The following is a 20,484-nucleotide window of genomic DNA, read 5'->3' on the forward strand; positions in this document are numbered from 1 at the left end:
TGAATCCGAACATGTACATATAGTGGTAGTTTTATATTTATTTCAAACTATTTCTTTCAAAATCAACCTGAGGGAATTCAGATTCCATATTCAGAACATATATCCATGTTGTCTATGGTTCTATAACTATTTGATTGTTTAATTTTTAAGTTTTCATTCTCGATTACAATAGAAGCCACTGTCGTTCTTAAAGAAGAAGAAGCGAGAGATTATAATAGAAGCCTTATATTTTAGCTTTTACTATAACCGAGATTGAAAACTTGACAAATTTGGTCAATGAACATTATTATTATTAAAATTTATTGAACCACAGACACTTGGATATATTTTCCGAATATGAAATCTGAATTTCCTCAGGTTGATTTTGAATGGAATGCCTTGAAATAAATATAAAACTACCACTATAATGACATATGCGGATTCAGAATCGATTGAGCATTCAGAAAATATGGAAAAATATTATGAAATATATTTTGCAGGAAGAATCTTCTGTTTTCTTGAAAACCGGAAGTTCAAACGAAGGAACAATTGGTGAGAAGTAGTCTCTAGACCTTCCTTCTTCTGGAAACCAGTCAAATTTGGCAAAAAAAAATTTTTTTTGAAAAAACGGTTTTTCCTCCATAACTCTCCATGCCTTATAGTGCGACAGTTTTTCCGATAACATATTTGGATAGGCCGTGAAGAATACCATCATCATGGTGGGTCACTCCACAATATTGCTCAGGATAAGCCAAAAAACAACCTGTATATTCAAACACAAAAATTTCAAAAAAAAAAATCCATATTATTCATCAGTTTATTACTATAAACACTAATTATAAACAATAGGTACGGTCCGGCCCATTTGTTTCGAAATTCGCACAGAGTAGTTAACTGCAAAACCGTAATTTTTTATTGGATTGTCGTTGGCGGGAATGGATTTCGCACAGACGATACAATAAATTCAAATATAAATTTGAAGTACTGAACATTTCGTTTAAAGTTATTAGTTTCAAGTTACATCCTTTCCTATCGTATCTCCTATTATCTCACATAAATAAATAAAATCAAACTTATCTTGACGAAAGAAATGACATTCCACAAATATAGACCTCATTTGAATCAGACGTTATAACACAGAACTAAGAGCCAACCTATTTGGTCTCCGAAACGAATAATACGAAATTAAGAAAATTTAAAAATCTTATATTTGATTGGTTCGGTCTTCACTTGATGGAAATTCATTTTAAATAAATAATAATAAACTGCTAATTTCAGCAGTTTATTATTATTTATTTAAAAATCTTATGTTATAGTAAATTTTCTCATACCGATAACCATTTCAAATAATGCGCAAGACAATACCCACCAGTCTGTACCGCTTTGGCGAAACAGGTCTCCCCCACGTTGATGCAGGATATCGACATTTTCGATCCCTGCCAAAACCGAAAAGTCACATCACAGGATCACACTTCACTCCGAGCCGTTACCAACACGACGACCGCACTCACCAAGCTATTGGGTTGGTAAGATCAAGAAAGGCGGCGATATCGAATGTAACGACACACACACGAAATCATGAGAAGAATTGGTTACAAGGAGAATCCGAATAGCAAATAATATCCGGGTTAGGCGTCGATCACTATGCGCGATTTCAATATCACTCGCTAATTTCGAGCAGGAAACTTTTCCGACACTTCACGCATACCGACCGATGTTTCAAGGCGACTTGGTTAGAAACCATATGTTCGTTTCGTGAAATATACCCTCTATTTGGTTTGGTAGGAGGAGATCCCTGAAGAATGATAATAACTCTGATAAGTTGTGTATACAAACAACGAAATCGTCCAGATATGGGCTTCGGTTTTGTTTGTCGGTACAAATTCTCTAGAGTTTAATTTATTACTGGCGATGACTTTTCCTCGAAACTATACAATATTTTATCAGTTCTCTTGTGAATAATTCAAATCATTCACATCAACCTTTTTCAACTGATAATTTTTATTATTTTTTTAAATTTTATGATTACACTATTCTACAGCCGACGTCAATTACATAATGGAAAAAGGAAAACATAAAACCTAAAAATTATACACTCAAGATGAAGAATATTAAAGAATCTAAAATAAATTAAATGGAGCCAGGAATGAGCGAAAAAACTTGATGAGAAAAAAGCTCACACCTAACAACCCATCGTGTAGTAATCCCAAAATAGCCCTCCTCATTAGGGATTCATTAAGCCAACTATCTTGGTATTTTAACCAACTACTTGACTTGGAAATCAAGCTCATGAAAAATTATATACTTGAGCTTGACTTGGTTTCGGATATTTACTGCTTGACTTGATATCAAGCTACTTGATATTACTTGAGCTTGATATGCACGCGTCGCACGGCATATATTTCTGCAATCTCTTGCGCGCTTAGACTGAATATGGGGGTTTCTTCGAGTGCCGAGAGACTGAAGCATTCGCTAGTGTGACTTTATTGGTAGTTTTCTCACATTTCTATGAAATCTCTTGGTCGATTTTGGTAGTGTCAGACATATTTTTCCAAACTTGGCCAAAATGGCCAAGGATTTTTTATTAACGCCAGCATCTTCAGCTCCTGTTGAAAGACAATTTTCCAGAACTGCTCTTACAGTTACAAAAATCCGCAATAGGTTAGGCGACAAATCTTTAAGATGCCGCATAGGTCTTAGATCCTGGATGAAAAATAAGAAATCAAACAAAGCCTGGAGATTTCTCAATATCAAGAAACTTTATTTTTTATTTTGTTATGATTTAGTGATTCAATTCATGTTTTTATTTAAAAAAAAAATATATAATCAGTTTTTTTATACAATAAGTTCAATAAATAGAAGTATATTTGCAAGGTTCTTTCTCATTTCATCATTTTTAATTGATGTGATACTACAAAATAAAACTACTAAAAATCAAGTAGCTCAATACGATTCAAGTATTTGATAAATAAATATTTGACTTGAGATTGCAAAACTACTACTTGACTTGAACTTGACTTGAAATCAAGTCAAGCTCAATCCAAGTAGTTCCAAAATCAAGCCAAGCCGTGAAACCCTACTCCTCATATATTCATTAGAATGAAAAATATCTACAATATACTGGATGACATATACACCACAAAGGCGAATGAAGAAGTACGTTGGAGCATGGAAAATGAAGGTAAAATGTAGTTGGACTGCGTACACACAGATCAACTAGTAATAGCAAATAGGAACAGTTGATTAACGAGTGAAAAGAGAGAAAAGAAATAGCGACACCGCATAAAAAATTAATTTACTCAACGATTGTTCATGTGGTATACGTTATACCACGGTTTGTATAGACACTATCTAAAACTAACATACTTCAAGAATCGTCTCTGTATATTTTCTAAACCTTTGATGTGTAAAAGCGACTAGACCCGAACCCTTCTGTGAGGTTGAAAAAGAACCTCTTGATTCTTGACCCTCTGGGGAAACATATCCAGGCTTGCAAAAGAAACAATATTTGTGCAATTTTTGACGTCCTACATCAAGAAGCTCCCCATCTACAACGAGCTGAGCTTTGGGTCATTGCGGCACTGCTGAGAGAGTATTGTAGGCACAAATACAATCACAGAAGATCGAATGGAAACTCTCTGTTGAGATAGTTAGCACAACTTTCATTAGAAGCAATTAATACAAAATTCTAATAAGGGTTCAATGTACATGTTTAAGTCAAAAATATTTTGAAAGGATTGTCGAATAATCATTTTGCAGCTTCTTCCTTTTCATTGAATAGGATACCTGAAAGTCGTGAAGGATTTCTCGATTTCGTAAAAGATTTGATGTAAAACCACAAAAATGGTTGAGTATATATAGACAAAACCACGAGATCACTTCTCGTGGATCCTTAGTGAGAATTTAATGACAGAAGATGAAGAAGTTAGTTATGACCATCTGACAGGTCAAACATTCGTTTATAGAGAGCAATGGTTTCGAATTGTTTCATTATTTAGGCTAGGCGTGGAAATCAAATTTATGTAGATTCTAGTGTGATATTTTACTTTAATAATTTTTTTCAGACCCGAGTCATCGAAACAAAAAGCATTCAATGAATAAATGGCAAAAAAAAGACTATCTACTCTTTCACGTCCACATAGCGATCGTAGTTAATATCCCAAGGTGGTGATGAATAAAATTAAGATTAATTGAAATGATTATATTACTTTTATGAAATACAATCGTTGTTGAGCCCTAATGGACTGAATATCTTAAGATATCAAACAAAAAAAAACACCAAGATCTGATTACTCATTGAAGTTGATTTTTTGGTAATTATTTGAAAACTCGACCTGTTTATTTCAAGATCTTCTAAGGGGTTTTTCAATAAGAGTTTTTTTTTATAATTTTCCTCCATGTGGGCAGATGTTTATTTTGAAGCTCTCATAATTTGACATATGACAAGTAAGAAAAACGCCATTACTAAAAATGGAACGATATGCGCTTCAACAACGCATTGAAATTATTAGCATTAACTACAAAATTGGTGAAAAATCTGCAATAACTGTTCGTAAAACTAAAGCACTTTTGAGTCCTTATGAAACACCTTCTCAGTTGGCAATAGTGAAACTGGTGGCAAAATTTGAGCTAGTGAGACAAGTTAGTGATGTAAAGAAACGAAAGAACCACTGAGAATATTGCTAAAGTAGCCAATAATGTTGACGAAAACCCAAGTCTGTGGATTTCTCCTAGATCTTGGGAATTAGGCATTCTAAAAAAAACTACAATTTTCGAGAAGACAGCGATAAAGAAGTTTTCTGGTCGTGTTATTTTTCGAAGAGGTTATCACAATTGGCCACCGAGATCTTGTGATTTAACACCTTTAGACTGTTTTCATTGGGGCCAGATGAAAGATAAGGACTAAACCAATACCACACAAACAAAATCAATCAAAGATGGAATTCGTGAAGTTATCGAGGACATACAGCTGCAAATGTTCGAATTGATCATGGAAAATTTAATGAAAGAGATAAATATGATGGTGAAACCGTAGCCGTGGCGACCATTTGGCTGATATCTTTTTTCATCATTGATGGCGTACCTTTCTCGTCACAATGAAATATGCATCCATTGATTTCTCTCATTTTTATACCAAAATGAAATTATCTTGGAAAACCCTATAGAAGTTTCGATCTTGAACTCATATTAAAGTATGAGTTCAAAAAGATGTCATAAGCAATTACGAAATTGTCCATACCTTTTAGGCGTTTCGAATGATTCGCATCTGTAGAATGAAAGGTGTTCATATCGACATTCGTCGAGAAACGTAAATAATTCAATCATTATTTCAACTGAAATGCTATTGATTATCAATTACTATTGAATAGGATAAAGCAAGCACGGTCTTGATATGCTACTCACAAATGTGTACTGTTCAAACCCAGGGTAGGTGAATACAATTTTTCAATGGTTGGACAATATTTTTTGATCATTATACATGGTCAATGAGAAAAGAGAAAATGATCGTTGAGTAATATTTTCAGTGTTTTTGAATCATTGTTTCCGGTTTACAGAAAATCTGAACAAAATACACACCACTGGATATCGTCTCATATTTTCAAAGACTTATCAAAACTTGGTGACCTCAATAACAACCAAAGATTCCAATGTCGGCAAGAGATTAATAAAATATTACCGTCTAATCGAATTTTACCATCACGTTGGAATTATTGGAGCGTTATAATACACGAATATTTTTTCGGAAAAATGAGAAACAACCCCCAGCTAGTATCACAGTCACAGAACACGTCGTTATCGGCTTTCTGTCGGATTAGGCGAAATCGTATCAGGCGTCCACCACGGGTTAAAGTGTGCAAACGCTACTTCGACCGACACGAAAATGTCGGTCTCCGCTGTATGGATAGGTTCGGGTCATATCGTAGTCTAACGTCAATCGGAATAGGAAATTAGCACCCTATTTAGAATATCGATAACTCTTCCAACTATAATAGAAATTTATATAAAAAATTTTTTTTTTTTTAAATGTACAGGGTGGGCCAAATTTTACACTTTTGTTTGTTTATTTATTTGTTATAGTGATCAATGTAAATTTACAAAGATCCTACAATTTTAACCCATCAAAATTACATGGGAAGTCGTATTTCTATACTAGATAGACGAAAACTGATGTCGGCGTTTGAGTCCCAATTTTCATGAGAAACTCATTGGGGAAAACCATAGTTATCACCGGTACATAGTTACAGCGCGTTCTTCTAAAATGAACATTATCGAAATATTGCTGCAACTTTTTCATTTCCGTAAGAACATTTTCGTGGCAACTTTTTACGTAAAAGTCAATTAATTTAATTGAATTTTCGCAAACTGATATTTCATGGAAATATTTTGTCTAATGGGTCACCCCGTTTATTTTCACATATTTCGATAGATATGAAAATTACCATTCCAAAAATAAAGCATACTTGATATTTTTCTGAAGTCATGTTCGAAGTCCCAACAGGTGGCCAGCTAGATCGCCTGACCTAACGTCTATGGGGAAAATTATATCGTTTTATCTTTCCCAAAGGTAAAAGTTTAAAAGACGTTAGATCAGGCGACCTGTTGGGACCTCAAACATAATTTCAGAAAAATATGAAGTAGGTATGCTATATTTTTGGAATGGTAATTTCAAGCGCTATCCAAATATGTAGAAATATACGGGGTATCAATTGGCGAAAAATTCAATTAACAGGCCAATTGAAAAGTTTCCGGTCTTCTATAGTAAAAACACTTTTTTTTTTTGGCAAAATTCCATTTTATTATTCAACATAGTTGCCTTCGAGGCCGATACAGCGATTATAGCAATTTTACAACTTTTCGATACCATTTTTGTAGTACGATTTGTCCTTCGCTTCGAAATAGGCTTCAGTTTTGGCGATTACTTCTTCATCGGCGGTAAATTTCTTTCCAGCGAGCATTCTTTTGAGGTCAGAGAACAGAAAGAAGTCGCTGGGGTCAGATCTGGCAAATACGGTGGATGCAGAAGCAATTCGAAGCCCAATTCATGCAATTGTCTTGATGAAAGAGCACTTTTTTTTTCTTCAGATGGGGCCGTTTTTTAACGATTTCATCCTTTAAACGATCCAATAACGCTATATAATAATCACTGTTAATGGTCGGTCTGGCCCTTTTGGAGGTAATCAATCAATATTATACCTTGCGCATCCCAGAATAATAATGCCATAACCTTGCCAGCTGACTATTGTGTTTTCCTCGCTTTGGATTCGGTTTATCGTGTGCAGTCCACTCAGCTGACTGTCAATTGGACTCCGAAGTGAAATTATGAAATCATGTTTCATCCATTGTCACATGTCGATGCAAAAATTCGGGTTTATTGCACTCAAACATTCAAACACTGCTCAGAATCATTAACACGTTGTTGCTTTCGATCGATTGTGAGCTCGCGCGGCACCCATTTTGCATACAGCTTTCTCATGTACAGTGCATCCCATTTTGGGTGAGACAGCCAGGTTTCTCGCTTGTTATTCAAGATAGAGCCTTGCGGTTTTCACGTTCCTGTCCTACTTTTTCGTGAAACTCAAGTTGGTCTAATCAGATTTTGCATAACTGTTTCCGTTCAAGAGATACAGGGTGATTTTGGAAATTGATACTTTTCGGACCCCTTCTTTATCTCCGAAGTTATTAGAAATAATGCTGAGGTAAAAATTACGTCTGAATCAGAATTCTGCGTAGAATCCAGTGGCGTACTCAAATTTTTTTTTTCGGGTTATGGTTTTGAAGATTCAACACAAACTTATGTTTTATTAAATGGAACACCATGTGTATCATTACTTCGTTGAATTTGTTATTTTTTTCCCTTCAAAATGATATATGACACTATGTAGGTAGGATGTTCAGAAATGTTAAAAAAACACTAAAACATCAAATAATGATGATTTTTTGTTAATGGGCCATGGATTTTCCATAGAAAAGAAGAATCAATAATGATAACAATAATTTATAGCGATGACAGCTAGATCAGATTGGTTTTTTCCCTCCAATGCCTACTTGATAAAACAATGCTCCCAAATGCATAGTAGCCATAATAAAAACAAGGATGTTTGTGTCATCAATGACCTACTACTTTTAAAAATCGAAAGTAATAATCCTCTTATTGAAACATAGAAAATTCATGGCCCATTTACAAAAAATCATCATTATTTGACGTTTTAGTGTTTTTTTAACATTTCTAAACATCCTACCTACATAGTATCATATATCATTTTGAAGGGAAAAAAATAACGAATTCAACGAAGTAATGATATATAGGGTGTTCCATTAAAAAAAATATAGGTTTGTGTTGAATCTTCAAAACCATACCCCGGAAAAAAATATTGAGTACGCCACTGGATTCTATGCAGAATTCTGATTCAGGCGTAGTTTTCAGCTCAGCATTATTTCTAATAATTTCGGAGATAAAGGAGGGGTTCGAAAAGTATCAATTTCCAAAATCACCCTGTATCTTTTGAACGGAAAAAGTTATGCAGAATCTGATTAGACCAACTTGAGTTTCACGAAAAAGTAGGACAGGAACGTGAAAACCGCAAGGCTCTATCTTAAATAACAAGCGAGAAACCTGGCTGTCTCACCCAAAATGGGATGCACTGTACAAATATTCGTGATATTTAATGGATTCGGTCCTTACTTGGCGGAAATTCATTATAAATAAAATAAACGGATGTAAACTCATCCCCTTTATTGAATTTCTTCCGATAGTTTGGAAATCCCAGGCGGTAAATTGTCCAATATAACTTTGTAATTTATACCCTTTCGAATATTTTTGTGTCAATTTTGTTCCTATATAAGATTCCGAAAACCTTTGTACTCTTATCAGTTCAGAAATGTAGCCTGATGAAGCCACAGTGTGGCGAAACAATTGTTGCTTACAATTAAATAACATAGTGGAAATTACTTCGTTTTATTTTATTTTAAATATTCGTGATATGATGTACTCGTTCAGATGATATCTTTACAACGTCAGCTATCTCGATCAACTTCACTTTACGGACATTCAAAATTTTTTTGAACTTTTTTTATTTTTTCGTCAGTGACAGCCTCTTTTGGGCGCCCACTGCGTTCGTCGTATTCTGTGCTAATTTCACCACGTTTTAACTTAGCATACCAATCAATGATGGTTGATTTTCCTGGTGCAGACCCCGGAAACTCTTCATCAAGCAAATATTTTGCTTCAACTGTATTTTTTCTCTTCAAAAAGCAATATTTTATCAGCACACGAAATTCTTTTTTCCTTCTTCCTTCATATAACAAAAGTAGGTACACTCACAACGCAATATCTCCCAAACTAATGGTCGGACTGGTGCCAAAGTTTGACACGTTACGTTTGAAGGTTGGTACTAACTAAAAATCATTGGATTTAATACTAGCACCGCCATCTGTGCATCAGACCGGAGACTTTCAATTGGCCTAATAATGTCACTGAATTCTTCGTTTAAAGTTGCCATAAGAATGTTTTCACAGAAATGAAAAATTTGCAACAAAAGAAAAGTTACAGCAATGCTCATTTTTTAAAAATACCCTGCAACCATGTAACGGAATAGCTATGGAGTTGTGGTTTTCGCCAATGAGGTTCTAATGAAAATTTTCCTCTTTCTGGTATTGAAATACTACTTCTCATTCAACATTGTCCAATTTGACCCACCCTGAACAATAACAACGTCATATTTTGACTGACAGGATCATCTACTTTTCCTCCGCCGTAGGAGAAAGTGTTGCTATGCCAACGATGAATTACTTTTCTGTCCGATACATAGTGGGGCAGGATACCTTAAAACCTGGAATTGAATATTTGGGTATTTGTTTGATTTCCAAAACACACTTATTGTTTTCTTTATATGTTACTCTGAATAAATAATAGTTATTTATAATACAAGTGCAGAAGGCATTGATATTCTTCCACGAGTTCAAAATTCAAAAACGAGCCACGAAGTGGCGAGTTTTGAAATGAACGAGTGGCAGAATGAGCCTTCTGTACGAGTATTATACATTATTTTCTCTAATTCATTGCATTTTCATTGAAATTAATGAAATATTTCCATAAATATAATTTAGTGATTTTTGCATTGAAAAATGTTGGTTGGCAGAACTAATTTCTTTAAGACAATTTGATGAATTGACAGATAAAGCCGTAGCGGAAAGTTCGGAGTGCCAACATAGAATAATAAAATATAACCATGAAAACTGTGCGTTTCTGATATATTCTCGCACGATTTTGTTCTACAAGATGTGGAAGAATGAACGGAATAACCACAGAATTAGAGAGAAGGCATTTTCAATCTTAGAAATATTTATTAACATATAATTCACGATCACGATTCTATTGTTCTATGATTGTTACGAAGTGCACTATGTGGTCACTTCTTTTGAAAACTAAGACAGAACAGAAAGTTGTGACTTATATTAAAGAAAATATATAGAATAATTTGTAGGAGAAACAAATTAGGGACTTTATTTTCATAGAGTTTGATTGAAGCCACAAAGTCCCTGAATGGGTGAAACCATATATGGATATAACAAGTATCTGCTATTTGATTTGGCATTGATAGGACCTAGATAAGTAGATTCCAGTTTAAAAGTGTCAAATGAAGATATCATTTTCACCGCATAGCATTTCATAGATTGAAATTCATTTTCATCTTTCATATGAGACAAAATATTTCTTGAATGACCATTGCAGCATTTTTCCCTCAATAACATAATTAAAATAACAAGTATCTGCTAATTTCCATCGCATCAAATGACTCCTGAGTTTTCCAAATAATAATAATACCTAGCATATTGAAATAAAAACTATGTCATTGCTTCGAACCAGATCATATTTAAACGATAATTCGAAATTTGCATGACTCACAATGTCACTGTTAAAATATTCAAATGGGCAAACGATGACCACCGTTATCTTGTCGAGGACCCCGGAAAGTGAATCAGAATAACCAATTCTATATAATTTCACAGCGAGACCGTTACATTACAACTGAGATTCGGAGAATGAACCTCAAACTCATGGACCGTAAAAGCGGAGCATGAATGTTTTAGATGATTCGAAATGGAATGTACTCATATTGACTCTAGTTTTTCAATACCTTATGTTTCCGAAGACCATAACTAACAAACGAACTTAACTCAAGATCATAAAATAAAAAAACAACACAACTTAAATTTGGCGCTGACTCATAATTTATTATTGATGGAAAATTAAAATTATAAGTGATGTGCTCATTGATAAGCAAATTCTAGGAAATTAAATTTGGAAAACAATTCTACATTCATTACAGGAATAGGATTCGGAAATAGTTTATCGAAACACAAAATATAACTTACTTTTTGCAAGATATGCGAATATACATTTGAAAATCAGAATCAGCTCTCTATTTTCGATCATTTCGACTTACATTTTTAGTACACAGAAGGCGATATTCCGAATCTTGTTGTGGTTGTTCACTAACATTTTTTGAGTCATTATGGAATTCGTCATCGTTGCACAAGATCCATAAGTTTTCTTTCTAGACTTGTGATTTTTTTCGACAAATGAAGTGACGTCCACATAAAAAAAAATTATTTGAATTGCATAATTAAACGAAGTAACGAAATGAAGCATGAAGCATTAACACTCCGTAGGAGTATAGATGACAGTTATGCCAACCCAGCGACAAAATACAGGGTGTTTCCTGATTGAATGTCAATATTTCTGGGGGTGATTTTTGGGCCCATTTTAAGAAAAAAAATTCATATGAACATATGTCCTAAAAGTCTTACCTTTTGAGATACAGGACGGTGAAGTTTTCAAAAATAAATCATTCATTATTAATATCTACAATACTACTTCAGATATTTCAATGAAATTAGTCATACATGTACTATGAATCAATGAGCATTTTTTAAAGTATAATTTTTTTTTTTAATTTCCACCAGTGGCGTTTGTACATAATTTGACCTGCCTATTTTGGCAGACATTGATGGTACGCCAAAGATATCTCCTGAAATAAAAATTATTTTTCAAATTCCCAATCGTTTCTTACCAAAGTTGATCACTTGACTTTTTCAATCCGATGCACGGTTTTAGCTTAAAAAAATAAAAACCGTTTCTTTGCATGATCATAACAATATCGTTAATATATACATATGACAATATCAGCATGCAGAGACATACAGAGATTTATTTTTTTAAGTAAAAAAATTCAAGAAATCAAATCTGCTCATAATTGAATACAGATTTCATTTCTTTTATTTTTGAAAAATGTACCGCCCTGTATCTCAAAGGTAAGACGTTTAGGACATATGTTCGTATGAAGTTTTTTTTAATGGGCCCAAAAATCACCCCCATAAATATTGACATTCAATAAGGAAACACCTTGTACAACAAATGTTCGAGTCGCTCAAGAAGCATTGTTAAGTGAATTTGAAAAGTCTCACAAGCCGTAAAAATAAATATACAAAATGAGAGGCAATGATGTGGTATGGATATAGTAATATGTTAAATCAACGTAATCTTCGCCATGAAACAATTCTGGGTGCGATATTGAGTCATACGTGTCTTATTTATCGCTTCACATAAGAATTTCACATAGATTAAACCTTTCCGACCTTGCTTATGCGCGCACAAAATTTTGAAACCAATGTCTTTCTCCTGACCTCAGCCTTCTTTACACATTCAATTTTACAGCCTGACAATATAAAGGTTCATTTGTTCCCTGAGTGATTTTGTTGATATATTTCGAAAACGTTGTAATTCATCTAAGTAATTAAAAATTGGTTACATATAATATTGAAATGCATGTATTTTTCAAACACGATAGGAAATTTCTCCGAGTTATTTTTTCTACATCAAAGAATATCACCTCACCACAATTTGTAATCAGATAAGATACCCTACAATAAATATAATTTGATTACGAATTACTCAAAATTCCAAAAAGCGAATTATTAAGGGTACCACTTTGCTGTGAATAATATTGTGTATATTATGATTTTTCACTTGTATATTTCTCATTTCACGATAAATTGTATATATTTTGGTTGCCGCGGAGAATCGATCTGCCTAAGATTTTAATTAAAAAATTTCATGCCAAAATTATTTTTGATAAACTGACAAAAGGAGGGATATTCTGTAAGAATTTTGGACTACGAGTATACACAAAACTAAATTGCGAAGAAACTTTTATTTTCGAAGATAATTATTAGCTTCAGAAATTATCATTTCTCGACGCAATCTCGATGATTTCTTCACCGGAAATCATAAAAGAAAGGGGCAATAAATGTCACCTGTCCTGAAGATTAATTCACCCGGTAAAACTCATATCAGAGATACATTGGACGTGTGTGAAGTTGCTCCATCTTGTTGGAACCAATTTCTTTGGTTATAGCCAATTAAGTTTAGGCAGTTCAGGCAAAAAAACTCATCTAACATCCTAACATAACGCTCTGAATTCGCAATTAGTGCATGCCCCCTATCGTCTTAGAAAAAAAGTAAGGGTCGACAATTAACCGTGCCCATACGGTCATCTTTGGCGAATGAAAGGGTTTCTGTAACGGCAATTCTGCTTATTCAGGTTAATAAGGCGAAAATGATCTTCTTAAGAAAACAAAATGTTGGTAAACTTTTGAAAGCCTGATTTACGAATGGCATTTTGGGGTTCCAATTCTTACACCAATTGAATTTTAAAGGAGTGCAATTTCAGATCTTTGTGTAAATTGCTTTAGACATACAGAGTGGCCACTTTTTTAATGGGATTGTATTGGTAACTTTTGAACCATAAGAGTTAGAAGATCGGTCAAATGGAGAAAAAGTTACATGCATAGAAGCATTATCAAGCAGTTCAAACAAATCGAGATTATCAGGGCCGGTTTTCGAGATATCATAAGAAAAGTAAATTATGTCATTTTGATTTTTCTTTTTTTCCAAATTTATTCCAAATATTATCAAGAAATGTTACAGGAATTTTTTATTTGACAGTATATTATCCTCAATTCGACGTAATCAGATTTCGTATCCAACGTTTCGTACTCCATGGGCCACCCCAAACTCATTTTTTTCAAACGGACCTGCATATTTTATGACACTTTTCGAAATAACTTCTAACGCTGAATTCAACGATATATCATACAATGTCATTCAAAGTTGATTTTCAGGTGATTTTGACCCTTATCCAATTTTCTTTGGGTCGGATCTGTATTACATTTAGGTACCTTTAGTTTAATTAACAACATGCAATACATTTCGATAAGACAATCAACTTACCCATCTTGAACTAAATGGAACATATCAGAATCAAAGCAAGAAACCAGTAATAATTATTTACATATTTCAATTCATAATAATTTAACGGAAGTATTATTTAATGAAAGAAAAATCAAATGATTATTCGAAAGTAAATGAAAATTAATCAAGTAAGTGTTTGAAATGTTCATACTTCTTATACATTTGCTTGTTTCGTCTCCTTGCATACCTTCCAATACATTCTCAATCTTCTCGCGAGGAATCACTATTGTTGGATTTGTCATTTGTTCCGTTGAAACAAATTACTGAATCGAACTTTATTTTGAGATCATTACGATATAATTTTTGCAAGGCTTGGTATTCAAATTTAAAATCACTGTATTCCCGTCTCTTGACTATTTTATTAACAGTAGTTTTTGATGAATTCCATTCACTGGCCACAATTCTCGATTTTTTTTCTGGGTTCGATTGAATTTGGGTAAGAACATTGATATCGTTAATAGAATTGTTTTTTCTTACATACACACCATTAAATTTGGATGAGGGTCAAAATCACCTAAAATCAACTTTGAATGACATTGTATGATATATCGTTGAATTCAGCGTTAAAAGTTATTTCGAAAAATGTCATAAAATATGCAGGTCCGTATTGAAAAAATGAGGTTGAGGGTGGCCCAGAGAGTACGAAACGTTGGATACGAAATCTGATTCAGTCAAATTGAGGATAATTTACTGTGGAATAAAAAATTCCTGTAACATTTTTTGATAATATTTGAAATAAAGTGGGAAAAAAATAAAAATCAAAATGACAAAATTTACTTTTCTTATGATATCTCAATAACCGGCCCTGATGATCTCGATTTATTTGAACTGCTTGAAAATGCTTCTATGCATGCAACTATTTCTCCATTTGACCGACCTTCTAAGTCTTATGGTTTAAAAGTTACCAATACAATCCCATTAAAAAAGTGGCCACGCTGTATACCTCGTTTTCGAAGCATAAGCGATACAGGGTGTGCAACGTCATTCCTGAGTTCTATTGAGTGAGAGTGAGAGTTATGTATAACTTTTGAAGTTTCAATTTTTGGTCACAGAATATTTTCGAATGCTCCATTCAAAAAACGTGAAGAACTTTTTTTTCGGTTCATGAATTGAATTACATCATCCTGTATATACATTGCATAATAATAATACTAAGAGCTTCAAAAATAAACAAGCACTCGAATGCTTCTGATGCATTGTACTCGATTTTGTTTAAACTTTTTTGTTGAATCACAGCGGAATTTATTGAGTCGTAAAAAGAATTTAATATACAAACACTACTAGATAAAAGCCTGGCCTAAAAATCACTCTATATTATTATTATTATATGCTGTTTGAAAATTGAATGAAAACGATTTTCGTGCATTGATGAAACACTGATCTTTGATTGGAAAAATACTGCGAGCACAGCAATTGCTCGATAAGTGTTGTTCAGACTCTGCTCCATCGAATATAACAGTTAAAAGGTGCTGCAGGGAAATTTGGCTCTAAAGAAGAAATGCTTGCCGAGGTTGAAACCTATTTCGAAAGCAGTGATGCGGTACATGCATGCAATGATGGAGTACATGTATCACTCTTGAAAGTGACTATGTTGACGAAAAGAGAATAATTTTCATAAAAAACGGGTTTTTACTGGTTAGGCTCTAGACTAAATTGAATGAAGTATTAGGTATTTCACCAAATGGGAATGCATAACTGGCATGAGGCTATGAAATCGAATCAAAGTTTTTTCACAAATTATCAAAACAAATTAACAATTAATAGTCAATAAAAATATAAAAAAAAAAAATAATGAAATTTACTTGAACCCATCCGACAAAAATTCGTCAACACAGTAGTAACACCTAGAAATCAGAAAGAGCCTGAGACGTCTTTTATATGAGAGAGAGAGAAATTTTATTATTGGTATTTATTTATTTATTTTTTTATATGAATGATATAGTTTAATTTCTTCTGGGAGATGGTTGTATATTTTGATAGCTAAATAATTCGTGCCAGCTTTATTCTATGATATGACACGCAAAGATGTTGTCTTTTACGTGTGGCATATTGATGGAAATTGCCACTTTCGATGTATTTGTGACTGTTTTCATGAACATAAAGCAAACAAGCATTAAAGGTGAGGCTATTGTATTTTATAAAGTACTCTCTGCATGAGACAGTATTGCCAACCCCAGCCAAAGTTTTTATTGCTCTCTTCTGCTTCAGAAAAACTGATTTTGATTCCGGTTCATCACCATAAATGAGGATACCGTAGGATATGGAAACTGTGGAACAGAGCATGGTAGGAATTTATCAGAATAACATGAATGTTATTCAGACGCACCTAGATGCCTACTAATCTAATACAAATTTGTGTCTTTTTTGGTGAAACATCCTGTATTAAAGAACTGTAGGATAGTATATTCTAAAACAAGTTGAAGAATGTGCTCCTATTCCAACACGAATGCGAAATTCGAAAAAGAGCAACGAAGGAGCGACAATATTTTCTCTATTTCAGTCAAGTTTTGTGAAATATTATCGAAATTCAATGAAAAATTCAGATTATACATCCTAGTGACATTTGTATCGTATCTTGGCAGTTGGTGTGACTGTTACGAAAATTGACAGATCACGGAATTTCAATTTGAATCGTACGTTTCGAGTTTTGAAATAATTTATAATTACGCATTAAACTCGTCAATTATGTCTGACGAAATCGATTTAACACCAACAGAATTAAGAGAAATTGCGAAAATAATGTCGCAAATCATTTCACTAGATCCAAATTATATTATATTGATAATTTGACGTATGTTGAATTTTGATAGGATTGGAAGTATGTGTAGACAACCACAGAACGAAAAATATAACTGAAAACAATGCTGTAATGAGTTCATTACAGCACTGTTTTTAGAACTGTAATGAACTCATTACGATACTATAATAGAGAATAGTAATTTACGTAACAAGTCCGGAAAATAGGGTTTTTTTGGACGAATAGACAAAATTCCAGGACGAGCGTAAGCGAGTCCTGGAAGTCTGTGAGTCCAAAAAAACCATTTTCGGGCGTGTTGCGTACAATATTTTTTCGGCAACCATGTAAAATAACACTATCGCTGCTGCTTTCCATATTGTATTGCGATTGCGATAAAAAAACATGCAAATTTTTGACAACTAATTTCATATGAACTGTCAGCCGTTATCTCGGTTGCTATGAATTCTATGATTCTTTTCCGGCCTAGTCCGGGAAGTACGTACTTTCCGGACTAGGCCGGGAAATGCTACTTTCTCAGAGAAAAAGCGTCCGGGAAGTGAGCACTTCCCGGACGGTTGCCGAAAATAGTAATTTCCTACAACTGTACAAATTTCAATAATTCAAGTAATGGACTTGATTCAAATCAAAATGACCTTCGTTGACAGTATGTGCCAATTTATTGCATTTCCATAGAAACGACTCAAAAACCCAATTTCATTGGTCTACCAAGCGAGGTGTGGGCAAAGTGCCGTGGGGAATTCCCGATTCAAGGGTAGGCAGCGCCCTCTTCAGCATGCTTTTTCGGCTAAAGGTAAGATATTGTAAACAAAAATATTTTGAGTGTTATTTGTGAAGAAAGAAATATGATGGACAAAGAAAATAGTGTATTCCTCAGTTTAACTGAATATTTCCGGTATTTGGAAGCAACTCCAAATAATAGGAATGTGATAGAAGGTGAATTCATTCTAATTTGAGAATAATCGTCCATTATCTAAAAAACAAACAAAAAAAATATATTGAGAAAATGTTACACCATATTTGTAATGAATAATTGAAAAATTAATATATTTTTTGAAATAAAATTACAGTTATTCTATTTCGACTTATTTATTATTTAAATAACAACTAACTCATACACCGAAAGGTAACAAATGGGATACAGATTATATATATATATATATATAAATAACAACTGTTTCGCTACACAGAAGCTTTAGATTTAACATCTATATTGCTACTCAAAATAAAGGCAAAATATAAAAATATTCAGAAATTATCTTCAGAAAAAATGGGGCTGGACAGGTTTACAATCGCACAACATATAATCATTATTTCTTCTATTTAAGGAACCAGGTTCCACGGTAAAACAGGGAGGATATGAGACCACTCTGCTCAAAAATTATTTTGTCAGATGCTCTTCCACCATAAGCTTCACTGACAAAACTGATCAATCCTGCAGGCGTCACGGCCACCATGAATTTTACAGTGTTATTCCCTTTATAGTTAGAATAACATCTCACTCTACAACACAGGCATTTAGTACAATCAAGAATGACTCTCACATCAGTAAATTGCTCAAAGTGTTGCGGCAAATTTTTACGAATTTCCTCAATAGGTGGAAGATAGCTCGCAGGTTTCAATACTGTCGCTAACACAGTTAGCATGTCATAAAAAATTTCTTTTATACTTTGGGAACTGATGTTTCCAAAGAGTAAAGACAATACAACATAGCTCGTGTCATTCTTTAGTTTTGTAAATGTATTTTTTCCCTAATATTGAGGGATGAAACAAAATTTTCTCTTTTTATTCTTAATACTAAAATTTCAATAGTTTTCAGCATTTCGAAAGAATTCAACCCTGTCAAGCTGTTAAGCTTTTGATTTGTAGTAATATTGTCACAAATTGTCCTTATTGATAAAAGCACATAGAGCTTCAGCAGCCAACAATTCATCAGGCCTGTGAATCATTTCCTGAAATTTCAATATCATCATTTGATTCAACTAGAATATCTCAATACTTTACCTGAGCATGAAGTTCATTTTCATCTTGATTTTGTGTCATTACTCCACAGTCAGATTTCAACTGAAAATTTTGTAAATATTAGATTTATTTTCATTTAAAAGGATCATTATATAATTACAATTGGTTGTTGTACAGGATCATATCTAGTTAAATTCCGTCTTTCTTTCTTCTTTATGTTCTCATGAGTACCTGTAGGAAGGTTTTTTGTTGGGACTGCATTTCTTTTCAAATTTCGGCGTCTCAAGTTAGTTTTTCTCGGTCTCAAACACAAATCTGCGTGTCTCAGCTCCTTACCTGAATATTGAAAAATATTACTACACATGGAGCTCCATTGATACTGATATTTTTACAACTTACTTTGTGTATGAAAATCAGACTCTTCAAAATGCTTCGAACAAACTTTCATATATATTATAACTCCTCGAACACTAAAATATAAAAATTTAACCTGCAGAAATGCACGCCGTCAAAGCTTTCACTCCTACCGTACCTTAAGCCGATATTACAGTTTCTTCCGATAGGTGGCTTGGGGATGAACTTGAATCGCTAATAATATTTCCCACAGTATAAGCAATACTTAGTTTTGAAATTGATTAGGCTATGAAGAATACGCTACTTGCCATAGCAGTTGTAGGAAAAATTATTTATTTAGTTACCGGCTGATGTTTGAAATTTTTAATGGTACACATTGTGTGTGTAGAGCCAATTCTCTCAATTGTAATTTAATGTGACTTCTTTCAATTCATCATGTTGAACTTACCTAATTGAATAGATCCCATTATTTGACTAGTTTGGATCTTTTTGTAGGTGATCTCTCCACCAACTCCTACCCTTCTGTGTCCAATTTTTCTCTCCCTTTCCTTCTCCCTCTCCGCCTTCGACTTCGCCACATTTGCGAGTACTCTCTGGCCCGCCTGTAAAAAACTTTCATGTATTCATGTAGGTACAGTTGATGGAATACTGTATCCTGGAATTTTCGTTCAATACTAAATTCAAAACTGAATTTAAAAACTGAACAACTAGCATTGTTATATGGATTTTTGTCTCGATATTGGTTATTTATTCAGAAAATCGAAACTTTCTTGTCTGTGACATACCATGAAACTTTTTTTTAAGTTTACAAAAAAAACATATTAAATAATGAATGCATGTTTGAAGGTTCAACTTCTCTAATTCGAATTATGCCATTATATGTATATCATATTTTATCTTGTTCTCTGAATAATTGAAGAAATCGAAACAAATGAGTCCATACTCCGAAAGATGTTCTTTGGCTCGTGAGGTTATCATATTGGGATAAATAGTAAAAAACCATTTTTGAAAATAAACTTCTGCTTCAAAGCTCAAAAAAGCAGAGTTACAATCGAAGAAACATCTATCTAGATTTGAAATAGTTTCCCACTTCACCATATTTTTAAAAATTTGAACATCT

General features: G+C 33.5%; 2 protein-coding genes across 29 annotated transcripts in view; both read right to left on the reverse strand.

Annotated features, from left to right (window-relative positions):
* LOC123671378 (phosphatidylinositol 4-phosphate 5-kinase type-1 alpha) overlaps nucleotides 1-20,484 on the reverse strand; it is a 101,072-nt gene that overhangs the window by 57,114 nt on the left and 23,474 nt on the right. For 27 of the 28 annotated variants that reach the window (XM_045605188.1, XM_045605179.1, XM_045605201.1 and 24 more), the window contains exon 3: nucleotides 19,813-19,966. In XM_045605188.1, the coding sequence (XP_045461144.1) occupies nucleotides 19,813-19,966 (154 nt within the window). Of the gene's footprint in view, nucleotides 1-1,348; nucleotides 1,710-19,812; nucleotides 19,967-20,484 lie in introns of those variants that run through there. The other variant, XM_045605192.1, reaches the window with a different exon arrangement.
* LOC123671382 lies at nucleotides 18,778-19,518 on the reverse strand. The gene is made up of 4 exons (XM_045605204.1): nucleotides 19,410-19,518; nucleotides 19,171-19,346; nucleotides 19,053-19,112; nucleotides 18,778-19,000 (listed from the first exon to the last, which is right to left on the reverse strand). Exons 1-4 carry the CDS (start codon nucleotides 19,456-19,458, stop codon nucleotides 18,926-18,928), a joined length of 360 nt encoding a protein of 119 aa, XP_045461160.1. The 5' UTR covers nucleotides 19,459-19,518; the 3' UTR covers nucleotides 18,778-18,925.

The sequence above is a fragment of the Harmonia axyridis genome, chromosome 1 (genome assembly GCF_914767665.1).
Source record: "Harmonia axyridis chromosome 1, icHarAxyr1.1, whole genome shotgun sequence".
Classification (NCBI taxonomy): Eukaryota; Metazoa; Arthropoda; class Insecta; order Coleoptera; family Coccinellidae; genus Harmonia; species Harmonia axyridis.